This window comes from Mizuhopecten yessoensis, unplaced genomic scaffold (assembly GCF_002113885.1).
Source record: "Mizuhopecten yessoensis strain PY_sf001 unplaced genomic scaffold, ASM211388v2 scaffold3229, whole genome shotgun sequence".
Lineage (NCBI taxonomy): Eukaryota > Metazoa > Mollusca > Bivalvia > Pectinida > Pectinidae > Mizuhopecten > Mizuhopecten yessoensis.
The window spans coordinates 804,306-817,018 of NW_018404940.1; the positions used below are offsets into that span (position 1 = coordinate 804,306).

At 34.0% G+C, this 12,713-nt stretch overlaps 1 protein-coding gene across 1 annotated transcript in view; it reads right to left on the bottom strand.

Annotated features, from left to right (window-relative positions):
• Positions 1-247: 247 nt before the first annotated feature.
• The window catches only part of LOC110447133 (syntaxin-binding protein 4-like), a 29,558-nt gene continuing 17,092 nt past the window's right edge, over positions 248-12,713 (bottom strand). The window contains exons 17-20 of the mRNA XM_021492605.1: positions 12,381-12,427; positions 11,364-11,497; positions 10,976-11,033; positions 248-10,621 (exon numbers count right to left, since the gene is read on the bottom strand). Coding sequence (XP_021348280.1) covers positions 10,507-10,621; positions 10,976-11,033; positions 11,364-11,497; positions 12,381-12,427 — 354 coding nt within the window. The 3' untranslated portion in view covers positions 248-10,506. The remainder of the gene's footprint in view (positions 10,622-10,975; positions 11,034-11,363; positions 11,498-12,380; positions 12,428-12,713) is intronic.

The window sequence follows — 12,713 nt, forward strand, 5'->3', positions numbered from 1 at the left end:
TGAAAGTGAAGGTCACTGCGACTTGATTCTATTTCACTGCACACCCTCAGTGGGTGTTGCAAGTATAGTTCAATTCTAAGTTTCATCAAGATATCTTTGATGGTTTAAAATTTATGGCCCGGACAAGATCATAGAAGAACCAGTACCAGAAGAACCAGTACTAATACAATATGTCTACCATAATTCAAAGGGGAGACATAATCAAGTAGGTGCTTGTATTCTATAACAAATCACAACACAATAAACATATACATACAAAAGTACTTTATTGCTTTTCTGTCTGCTTTTGTTTATTACAACCTGCGTAGCTGAGGACGGGAAGAGTAGGTGCTAGAAAAGGAAACATTTCCACTGGATAACTTTCAATAGTATTACAAATCAAATTTAGGACAAATACGGAATCCTGTTCCTTGTATATACCTGACTTGTATAAAAATGTAGCTTTTGAAATATAATTTCAAATTACAGAGAAACAAAAAGCGGTGCCTAATAAAGTCAATTTACTTGTTCAAAGAAAGCATTACCCATACCACAATTAAATGTAAACCAAAAACTTTGTCACAAATATATTTGTATAAGGTAGATTTTTGATAAGAAACTCTTCCAAACTGATTATCATGAAAATCTCCAAAATCATTTACCAGATGAGGGTTAATTTTTTACATCTGCAATAATTTTTATCAAAATCTAAAACACTGGTACAAATAGCAACCCGCTTTGTTAACTACTAGGTTACCATAGCCAGTGTTAGAATAAATTTCAAGACAAAAACAGTTTTCAGATTGATTTTTTTCTAAGGAAAGTTTGACATACTTCCAGAATAAGTTTGTGTCCTCTACCAATCTAGACATGTTTTGTTGTTCTTTTGTTATAATTTATATAATACAGTATATATTATACAGTAAAAGTAGAGCTAAAACAATTACATTATTTCAGTAAGAAACGAATAATTCATACAGTAGGTTGATTTCAGTTTATTAAGTTTTCTTACCTGTACATACCTGTACCAGGTAATGTTATTTTCTAATGACTATGAATTTCTACTTTAAAAAGAAACTAATGGATAGAAAATAAATATGAATATTCTTACTAGTATGTTTGTAATATCAATTGTATTCTTATAAATAAAATAAAATATATTTCATGTTAAATAAATTAATGGAAATTCAGGTTATTATTGTGAATGAAGAGTAACAGAAACAATTCTAGCTACGTTTACTAGCAGTAGATGTCAATTCTAGCTACATTTACTAGCAGTAGATGTCAATTCTAGCTACGTTTACTAGCAGTAGATGTCAATTCTAGCTACGTTTACTAGCAGTAGATGTCAATTCTAGCTACGTTTACTAGCAGTAGATGTCAATTCTAGCTACGTTTACTAGCAGTAGATGTCAATTCTAGCTACGTTTACTAGCAGTAGATGTCAATTCTAGCTACGTTTACTAGCAGTAGATGTCAATTCTAGCTACGTTTACTAGCAGTAGATGTCAATTCTAGCTACGTTTACTAGCAGTAGATGTCAATTCTAGCTACGTTTACTAGCAGTAGATGTCAATTCTAGCTACGTTTACTAGCAGTAGATGTCAATTCTAGCTACGTTTACTAGCAGTAGATGTCAATTCTAGCTACGTTTACTAGCAGTAGATGTCAATTCTAGCTACGTTTACTAGCAGTAGATGTCAATTCTAGCTACGTTTACTAGCAGTAGATGTCAATTCTAGCTACGTTTACTAGCAGTAGATGTCAATTCTAGCTACGTTTACTAGCAGTAGATGTCAATTCTAGCTACGTTTACTAGCAGTAGATGTCAATTCTAGCTACGTTTACTAGCAGTAGATGTCAATTCTAGCTACGTTTACTAGCAGTAGATGTCAATTCTAGCTACGTTTACTAGCAGTAGATGTCAATTCTAGCTACGTTTACTAGCAGTAGATGTCAATTCTAGCTACGTTTACTAGCAGTAGATGTCAATTCTAGCTACGTTTACTAGCAGTAGATGTCAATTCTAGCTACGTTTACTAGCAGTAGATGTCAATTCTAGCTACGTTTACTAGCAGTAGATGTCAATTCTAGCTACGTTTACTAGCAGTAGATGTCAATTCTAGCTACGTTTACTAGCAGTAGATGTCAATTCTAGCTACGTTTACTAGCAGTAGATGTCAATTCTAGCTACGTTTACTAGCAGTAGATGTCAATTCTAGCTACGTTTACTAGCAGTAGATGTCAATTCTAGCTACGTTTACTAGCAGTAGATGTCAATTCTAGCTACGTTTACTAGCAGTAGATGTCAATTCTAGCTACGTTTACTAGCAGTAGATGTCAATTCTAGCTACGTTTACTAGCAGTAGATGTCAATTCTAGCTACGTTTACTAGCAGTAGATGTCAATTCTAGCTACGTTTACTAGCAGTAGATGTCAATTCTAGCTACGTTTACTAGCAGTAGATGTCAATTCTAGCTACGTTTACTAGCAGTAGATGTCAATTCTAGCTACGTTTACTAGCAGTAGATGTCAATTCTAGCTACGTTTACTAGCAGTAGATGTCAATTCTAGCTACGTTTACTAGCAGTAGATGTCAATTCTAGCTACGTTTACTAGCAGTAGATGTCAATTCTAGCTACGTTTACTAGCAGTAGATGTCAATTCTAGCTACGTTTACTAGCAGTAGATGTCAATTCTAGCTACGTTTACTAGCAGTAGATGTCAATTCTAGCTACGTTTACTAGCAGTAGATGTCAATTCTAGCTACGTTTACTAGCAGTAGATGTCAATTCTAGCTACGTTTACTAGCAGTAGATGTCAATTCTAGCTACGTTTACTAGCAGTAGATGTCAATTCTAGCTACGTTTACTAGCAGTAGATGTCAATTCTAGCTACGTTTACTAGCAGTAGATGTCAATTCTAGCTACGTTTACTAGCAGTAGATGTCAATTCTAGCTACGTTTACTAGCAGTAGATGTCAATTCTAGCTACGTTTACTAGCAGTAGATGTCAATTCTAGCTACGTTTACTAGCAGTAGATGTCAATTCTAGCTACGTTTACTAGCAGTAGATGTCAATTCTAGCTACGTTTACTAGCAGTAGATGTCAATTCTAGCTACGTTTACTAGCAGTAGATGTCAATTCTAGCTACGTTTACTAGCAGTAGATGTCAATTCTAGCTACGTTTACTAGCAGTAGATGTCAATTCTAGCTACGTTTACTAGCAGTAGATGTCAATTCTAGCTACGTTTACTAGCAGTAGATGTCAATTCTAGCTACGTTTACTAGCAGTAGATGTCAATTCTAGCTACGTTTACTAGCAGTAGATGTCAATTCTAGCTACGTTTACTAGCAGTAGATGTCAATTCTAGCTACGTTTACTAGCAGTAGATGTCAATTCTAGCTACGTTTACTAGCAGTAGATGTCAATTCTAGCTACGTTTACTAGCAGTAGATGTCAATTCTAGCTACGTTTACTAGCAGTAGATGTCAATTCTAGCTACGTTTACTAGCAGTAGATGTCAATTCTAGCTACGTTTACTAGCAGTAGATGTCAATTCTAGCTACGTTTACTAGCAGTAGATGTCAATTCTAGCTACGTTTACTAGCAGTAGATGTCAATTCTAGCTACGTTTACTAGCAGTAGATGTCAATTCTAGCTACGTTTACTAGCAGTAGATGTCAATTCTAGCTACGTTTACTAGCAGTAGATGTCAATTCTAGCTACGTTTACTAGCAGTAGATGTCAATTCTAGCTACGTTTACTAGCAGTAGATGTCAATTCTAGCTACGTTTACTAGCAGTAGATGTCAATTCTAGCTACGTTTACTAGCAGTAGATGTCAATTCTAGCTACGTTTACTAGCAGTAGATGTCAATTCTAGCTACGTTTACTAGCAGTAGATGTCAATTCTAGCTACGTTTACTAGCAGTAGATGTCAATTCTAGCTACGTTTACTAGCAGTAGATGTCAATTCTAGCTACGTTTACTAGCAGTAGATGTCAATTCTAGCTACGTTTACTAGCAGTAGATGTCAATTCTAGCTACGTTTACTAGCAGTAGATGTCAATTCTAGCTATGGTACTAGCAACATTTAAAGAAGAATTAACATCGAGCAGATGATATACTTTTGCACTTAAGTATATCAAAATTTAAACTTTTGTGCCATGTTTTACTCATGCAAGCTTTGACCCCTATATAAACAGATATTTTAAACAAAATCCATACCAGGCAACAAGGAAACCGGGTATATACCCACCTACATCTGTATAAACCCGTTGTCTACAGATGACTTTTGTTTTCCTGGGTTACCTAGTAAATCAAACATAATTTAAGGAAGACAACTTTTCACACAGGAATATGTATGACTATAATTAAATACATATTTCATATCACAACATAAATATGATAATGATTATTGATTATGAATTATGAGAAAAAAAACAATCCTGTTACAATCATATGTACATATAACTTCCATATGCCATTGATATTCACCTCATTAATGAAATACACACCACTTTGTATGCAGTTGAATCTGTGAAGCAGCTAAAGTACAGAGTTCTTACTCATTATGGTTTACCCTTGTCATCTGACAATTTGTCTTCAATAAAACATACAATCTATAGGTATTCAAGAAAGTTGGCATTTGACTTGATGATGTTGACCTTGAAGCACAAGAAGTAGAGGAGAGTTCTGATAGGACGTGCAAAGGTATTGAGCCGCCTGCCTGACGACATAGCTTTTCTCAAAGTACTCTCTCTGATTGCCTCCCACATTAAGACCCTTTCCCAGCTTATTATTACAAACATAAGTCCTGAAAAAGGTATGTACAACATATAAATGTGTATGAACTTATGTTCTGAAATGCACTGACCATATCAAAAGAGGTTTATGTCATTTGAACGTTGACCTCAACTTGTGATTTTGTAATTGCAGTGATGGTCAGGAAAATAAACAACAGCACACTGCCTGGTACTGTGAAATGAGTATGGAGTTTCATAAAAATGTCTTCAAATATGAAAATATTATGCTCCTGATGCTAACCATTTTGACCTTTGACCTCAATTTGTTACCTTGGCATTCGGGTAAATGTCTGGAAAAAACGAAATATTGCTTGGTAATGGTGTACTAAAAGTATATACTGAACGGCCATAATGACTGTAGAAATAGATGCATCTGCAATTTTAAACAATGTATAGATTTCAAAGGTCCTTGTGACCTTCACCTTTACTGTTTGACCATAGCATCCAAGTGAAGGTCTCAGTTAAGTATGACACACAACCTAATTATGAATAATATATCCTTATATGTTTTATCTGGAGTTACCATTATGCCCTTGACAAACATGATAAAAAATTTGACTGAACGTGTGACCTTGACCTTGAATTGAGAGTTTAGTAAATATCCAATGGGACACCACACAGAGATGTTGTATTAACTTTTTCTTCATTTAAAAATTAAAATCATGCTGAAGACATGCAAAATCTTAAATGAAATTTGATCTCAAAATGTGACCTTAACCTCATGGTGTTGGCCCTGAAAACAGCCATGACACATTGTCAATGACTGGTAGTGACTGGTACTTCTATGAAGTTCATAAAAATACCTCCTGTGCTAAAAAATCTATGCACAAATAAAAATTTAAATGGATTTCTGACCTCAATTTGTGAGGGTTCCAAAAATACTCAAATCACACTTGGTGATGGTTTTCATATGGACAGGAAAATATTAATGGACCTACAATGCCATACCATAAGACACCCAGCTTAGATGACCTCATAAAAAAGTTGAATGCAATTCAAGAAGTTTTGCATATCATGTGAATGGAAGCACAAATCATTTGAAAAATATCAATTTGTATTGAAATTGAAACAGAATACATAATCTGAAGACCCGTCTTCACTATGTGAAGGACAACAGTGAAATTTCAATGAACAATATTTATCATCGGCCTGCTCTCTACCTGAACATAGAAAGGACAAAAATATATAGACAGAAATTTGAAATTATTTTTTATGTGAAGATATTTTCACTTAATGTTACTAGCACTTTGACAGATGAATAGATAATATTGCCACCAAATTCTACTAACATATTTCCCAGTACAGTAAACATTGTATGTACAGTACTGAATCAAACACAAACTGAAATGGCTTTGTGTTCAGTAGGAATATAATGATATCACGATAGAATTACACCTAGTAGCTTGGATCTCATACACAATTAAATATAGCTTCCAATCTTGGTACACAGATGTAAACTGTTTATACAAAGTATTGGCAAAATATGGCTAACAAATCCAGTACAAAGAATTTCTAAATAATGATTATAATAGAATATGATTAATTATCGTATACTATGATGGAATGACTGAATCTGTAATTGATTAAATCATATCAAATTCCATAATAGGAAACATTCACCAAAGAAAAACCTTTCTCACATATTACAATAGATTATTAAAATTCTGTTTTGGTTGGAGTGATTTCAATTTTAACAAGTGACAGTTATGTGAGTCTTTTGACTCTAAAAATGGCAAGACAATGATGTATGTGTGTTAATTGACACTAAAGAAGGCAAGACCATGATGTATGTGTGTTTATTGACACTAAAGAAGTCTAGACCATGATGTATGTGTGTTTATTGACACTAAAGAAGGCTAGACAATGATGTATGTGTGTTAATTGAGACTAAAGAAGTCTAGACCATGATGTATGTGTGTTCATTGACACTAAAGAAGGCTAGACCATGATGTATGTGTGTTCATTGACACTAAAGAAGGCTAGACAATGATGTATGTGTGTTGATTGACACTAAAGAAGGCTAGACAATGATGTATGTGTGTTTATTGACACTAAAGAAACAAGACTAAGAAATATACTGACATCAAAGAAATTGTGATATTGGCATGTTCGTTAACACTAAAAAGACAAAGTGACGGGACTGATACCTGTATTTATTGAGAGTAAAAGAGACAGGATTATGAAATGTATGTGATACTGACACTAAAGTATGATCTGGGACTTGACCATCAATGCTGGGTACAGCTATCTATACCAGGTAGGCAAAAATACTGGCCTTGGTTTTCGTCAAGATTATATCATATATAAGGATTTGTTCAGATATTGTAAGCCCTAACCAAAGTAACATACAGTAAAGTAAAAATTGTGGATTTTCTCTTTTAACGAACAAAGGATTTCAGCTATAACACTGCAGAAAGAAATTGTCAATTCATATAAAAAGAGTGTAAAACTTTGTAGACAACAATATGAACACAAAATATCTCAAACAACTTTCTCTACCCATATCATCTAGTTAGTTGACCGTAAACCAGTAACCATCTGACTTAGAGAAAAAAGGGTTGAGAAGACAACAACTGGCAGAGGTAAGCAGTCTGTGGGTTATATTACATGCTTCATTTCATCTGCTAATATGGCAAGCAAGCTGTTTCATATTATTAAATAGCCATTTTTCTTCCTAAATGTCAAAATGCTAAAACACGAGGACATGCACCATTAAAAACCATTACGGTTGTCATGGATCTATTACAAATACTAAAACATTTTAACTGCAATTAAAACATACTGTGTATCTACTACAGTAACGTGTATTAACAGATCTGAATTCTTTGGTTCCTATTTTCGTTGTACAGTCATCGAGAACACTATAGGGTTACATTTTATCAAAAAGGAAACAAATAATTACATTAATCAAATCAGATCTACTTTACCTAAAAAGAAAAGTTGACAATACCAATAGAAAACTTAATAGGAAGGAGATGTTGTCTAGAAACCTTAACTTACCATTTTGTATACACAGTACAAATATAGAAAATTACAATACAAATATACAAGTTATAACATCATCTTTAAAAAAAGAACATTGCAATGGATTTGAGATTTCAGAATTTTGAATTTTGTTTACATGAAACACGATAAAGAAATCATCAGAGTAAAAATTCAGTAAATTACTGACCTATGTTGAAAACAAGAAATGAAATACAATTGTATGACCGGAATAGAACTCACCATACCGTGGTTTTTGGATCATAGCTTGAACACTTATTTATTAAACTGTATTTCATAATGTCTTGTGTGAAAAACCAAATGTATGATATTGAATCATGTATAGTCTAGTAGACTGTTCTAGGAGGTCTGGGAGGGGGGTCTACTCCCAGCTTGTTCTCCAATCTTAGGCTACTAGTTTGTATCAGGAAATGTTGTTGTGCTTGATGAAAAAACAAATTGAAAAGTGAGTCGGCTTTTTACAATAAGCATAAAATGGAAAAATGAAAAATATATGTGATGATCCATTTTAATCTCATACAGTTGAGCTTTGATAATCTGCCATCTTTGTTCCCAGCAAAACTGGATAGTTTGTGAGACAGTTTGTATAGAATTGCCAGATAAGTTGTGGTTGGATAAATGAGGCTCAAATGTACTTCAATTAAACCAAATGTTAGTTTGTTACAATTCTATACAAAAATACAACCTTTGACATTAAAAGTATTTCTAAACAGAAAATTCCCCAAAAAATACATTTCTGGAGAGCACACACCATTGTCAGTTTAACAAACACTGAATTAAGAGTGTAATAAAGTTCACATACAGATTCTTAACCCACAAGATTGTTGTTACAAATGTGACATTTGAAAATTTTAGTGAAATAAAGTTAAAGAGAAAACTTACAGAAAAATATGTTTTCAATAAAAAAAAACCATCAATACATTGTGTTAAATCTATCCATATTATCTTACCCTGCACAATGACTAATTCTAAAATAGCACAGCTAAAAATCATATCCATGTGTTTACTGAAATTTAAAAATGCACATATTCAGATTTTGATTAATACAAATATATATTTTTTAAATATGAGGCATATAATATACTTATATATATGTTAAATCACTAGCCTTGGTATCACAGAACTTGCACACAGATACTACACAACCTCACTTCACACGAAACAACAACGTAGGGGTACAGGTATAACTATACACACACTTCTAACACCATCTAAACACTTGAGCCGCTATTGCGTATCCGGTTCAATCAGTTGAAACGGTTGAACCTGAAAGAAAATGACAGGCACAGATCTGCACCGAGGCTGGCCTCAGGTTTATATGCGGCACGTATAGATTGAGGGGTCCAGACGTGCCTGGCCGAACCTACAATGCTGACTATTGCCACTTTCTTTGTTTCTTAATAAAACAATGTCAATTCAGATGCAGATTTTAAGATAGGTTATATGATTTTAGTGGACGCATGATATGTTGTTATTTATTCTCCGAAACTGTGTAGTTTTTATACAGTTCGGTCCAAGTGCGTTCGTTTATCCTAAAATATTTCTGCGCCACCTAAACCGTTTCAACCAGGATATGCGAATGCGACCTTAGCTATGTCAATACAGAAAAGCAAGTGTTGTTTTTAAGATAGGTACGCAGCCTACATCTTCCTAATAAAGTTGTCACACATAGTCGCAATATGACAACTATAACATTACACATCTTTTATACTGATGCATGAATATACTTGATCATGTTACATCAGTACTCAAGGATATTGCCCACATAACAGTATACTTTTATTATCATATATTCTTTTATACTATCTGATATATTTTTTATAATCTCAGATGAATTCAATGTCAGATCTTAATATCGTTTCATATAAAAATAGGCATATAAGAGATTTTCTTTTCGATGATTATGAATGAGGACAATGTAACAATTCAGGATAGAAAATGAAGAAACTTTACCTTCCCTAAGAGTATTATGGTCCTAAATCCAGATAATGAATATTTCTTTTTTCTTCAAACACAATTTATAAAGGAAATATGAACAAAAATGGAAATGAAATGGGAAGATGTTTAACTTGAATAATGCTGATAAATGTGGCTTAGACTCAAAATCTTGTACAAAAACATTTAAAAATACAATCATTGCATATACTCTTTAGTCCTGACACTGACAGTCGGCAATAATCACTTACTGCAAGCTTATGTTGAGAAATATTGTCTCATACACAATCAGAAAACATCAGTATAAGTGTCTCTTTGGTTTCTACAATCATGTCACTACAAGTGACCCATACATTATACACATACAGAGAATGGCGGGTAAACCACAATGGCTTATAGAGGTTGAAACGTTATAATTGACTTAGAGGATAGACACAAATATCAAGTATATACCTAGTAAAACACAGACCGAGGTAATAGAATGATAAAGGTACAGTGTATACAAGTTTTTAACAGATCCTTCTTCTGGTCATTGGTCAAGGATTCATGTATGTGAGACCAGCTCCTTCTCCAGGACAATAGGGAAGCAGGATAAGTTCTGGGCCCTTTGGAAACTATGACAGCATGGGAAGTTCTGGGCCCTTCGGAAACTGTGACAGCATGGGAAGTTCTGGCCCTTCGGAAACTATGACAGCGTGGGAAGTTCTGGCCCTTTGGACTCTATGACAGCGTGGGAAGTTCTGGCCTGTTGGATGCTATTGGAGCCTGGGAGGTTTGGCTGCTACGGAAGCTTGGGAGGTTCAAGGGCCTTCTGTTTAGATTTGTTCTCCTGTATCGTGTCAAGTTGCTGTACTCCAGACTTTGGATGTGACCATGTAGTCACTTGTGTAATATGACTGAAAATATACAGGTTGTAATTTCAACAATGATCAAACAGACATTGAACACAATAAAAGAATATTTCTAGAGATCACCCATTCTGTACAATGTAAATTGTTATGTATAGTATTAAGGTAAATAGTATTTTTCTGTACTCAACCATTTCCTGTAATGACCTTAGAACAAAGGTTATTTTGTTCCGTGGTTGGTCACTTGATATGGTATAGGTCTGAGATCTATAAGAAATTCTCATTGCTCCCGCCAGTTATTTTTTCTCCGAAAATAATGTAGTTTTTATTTAAAAGCAGAGGTTTTACTGAGAGATATAAACTAGTGAACATTGCTTAATGAAAAAACAAAAGTTGGCTTACTTGATGTAGTACTTCATTCCATCTGCAGTGTAGGCTTCCTCCCAGCCATATGGTAAAGCTGCAACACGAAACAAGAGATTTACCCAATGATTCAGTATCGTAACGAAAATTTACAATTTATAATCAAAATATGAAAACTAAGGTGAACTAGTGGTGAAAAGCTTATTTTTAGAATAGCAGTCTATTATATGTTGGTATGGGGGACAGAGAAATTCCACCCAAGGATATAGAATTTGGGTCAGTATCAAGACTTTGCCATGGTTCAGCAAGTATAGTAAAATGAACTGAAATTTTATAATACTGAGAATTTGCCAAAACTATGTTCAATGAGAAAGTGGAACACACGGTAAGTTATTTGATAAAACTTAAATAACCCTTCTATACTCACGTTCAGACTCTATGATGTTACGGACTGCCTGCACCACTTCTTTGGCTTCTCCGGCCAGAGTTTTGGGTGTGGCCTTTTTGTGTTTCCCGAGATAGCCTGGTGGCCTATTCCCTCTTGCATTTTCCCCTTGTGACCTAGGGTGTAGTTATGGAACACTGATTATTTGATATCAAACCTATTTGATTTTTTTCTTGCTCACTCACTCCATTGAAACTTTTTAACGCCCTTATTACAATGTCACATTTTATACAGAAGACATGCATGTGTTCATTGTAAAGGAAGGGATTCATCAACATCAAACTCAATGATAAAGGACATAAACGTGCAATACAATCACCAGTGGTACTTTTTTTTCTCAAAGTGAATAAAATACAGCACTTTAAAGATTTTTGTAAATTTTTAACTCAATGCAAATTATAAACAAAGAAAGGTTTGCCAAAAAAACAGTTATATTGTGAATGATGAGAATGATGTTCAGTAGTCACCAGATCTCTTTTTGACCTCCCCAACATAGAGCAGAGTGTTCCTCTTATATTTCCAGTCAGGGTACAGTATTGTCATGTAAAACATGTTGTGTTCAAATACTTTTCTGAGGAGGACTATACTTCATACTAATGGAGCCACTTTCCAGAAATTGATACCGTTTTTTAACAAGATTTATATTAGTTTGCAATATTTAGTTGTGGTTACATAGCTTTTTTAAATAATGTGTATAAATCCCTTCCATGCTTTTAATAAAGAATAAAGTAACGAGTTATCACATTACTCATTTGGTTACAGCAAAATGACTACAAAGGTTATATGGGGTTTGTCATTAGGCTACATGTTTAATTGTATATCAAGAAAAGTATTATTTCACATCAATAAGTTTTAAATTGAATTTGAATTTAAAGCATGACTATTGGCCTGTAAGGGCATTCAATTCTCTAGGATTTTTATAGAAATATCCAATGTATACAGTTGGTTTGAGTATCACCTGTAGCAAGATTTTGTCTTTAATGATGAAGAATGACTTACTTGGTTCCGAGAAAGTTGCCCTGGGCCGTCATCGCTTCATGGACATGCTGAGAATAGGAATAAGATTAAATTCTATAAAGCACAAACTTTCAGAAATCTTTAAATATAAACTCATCAACTATAATCAGCCAGCATTAACTGTGTACAACTATAAATCACAAACTTAAAGGACGATAGAAATATAAAGTCATGAAATATAGCTAGCATTGCATTAAAAACTATAAAACACAAACTTAAAGGGCGATGGAAATATCAAGTCATGAAATATAGCTAGCATTGCATTAACAACTATAAAACGCCAAACTTAGAGGGCGATAGAAATATAAAGTCATG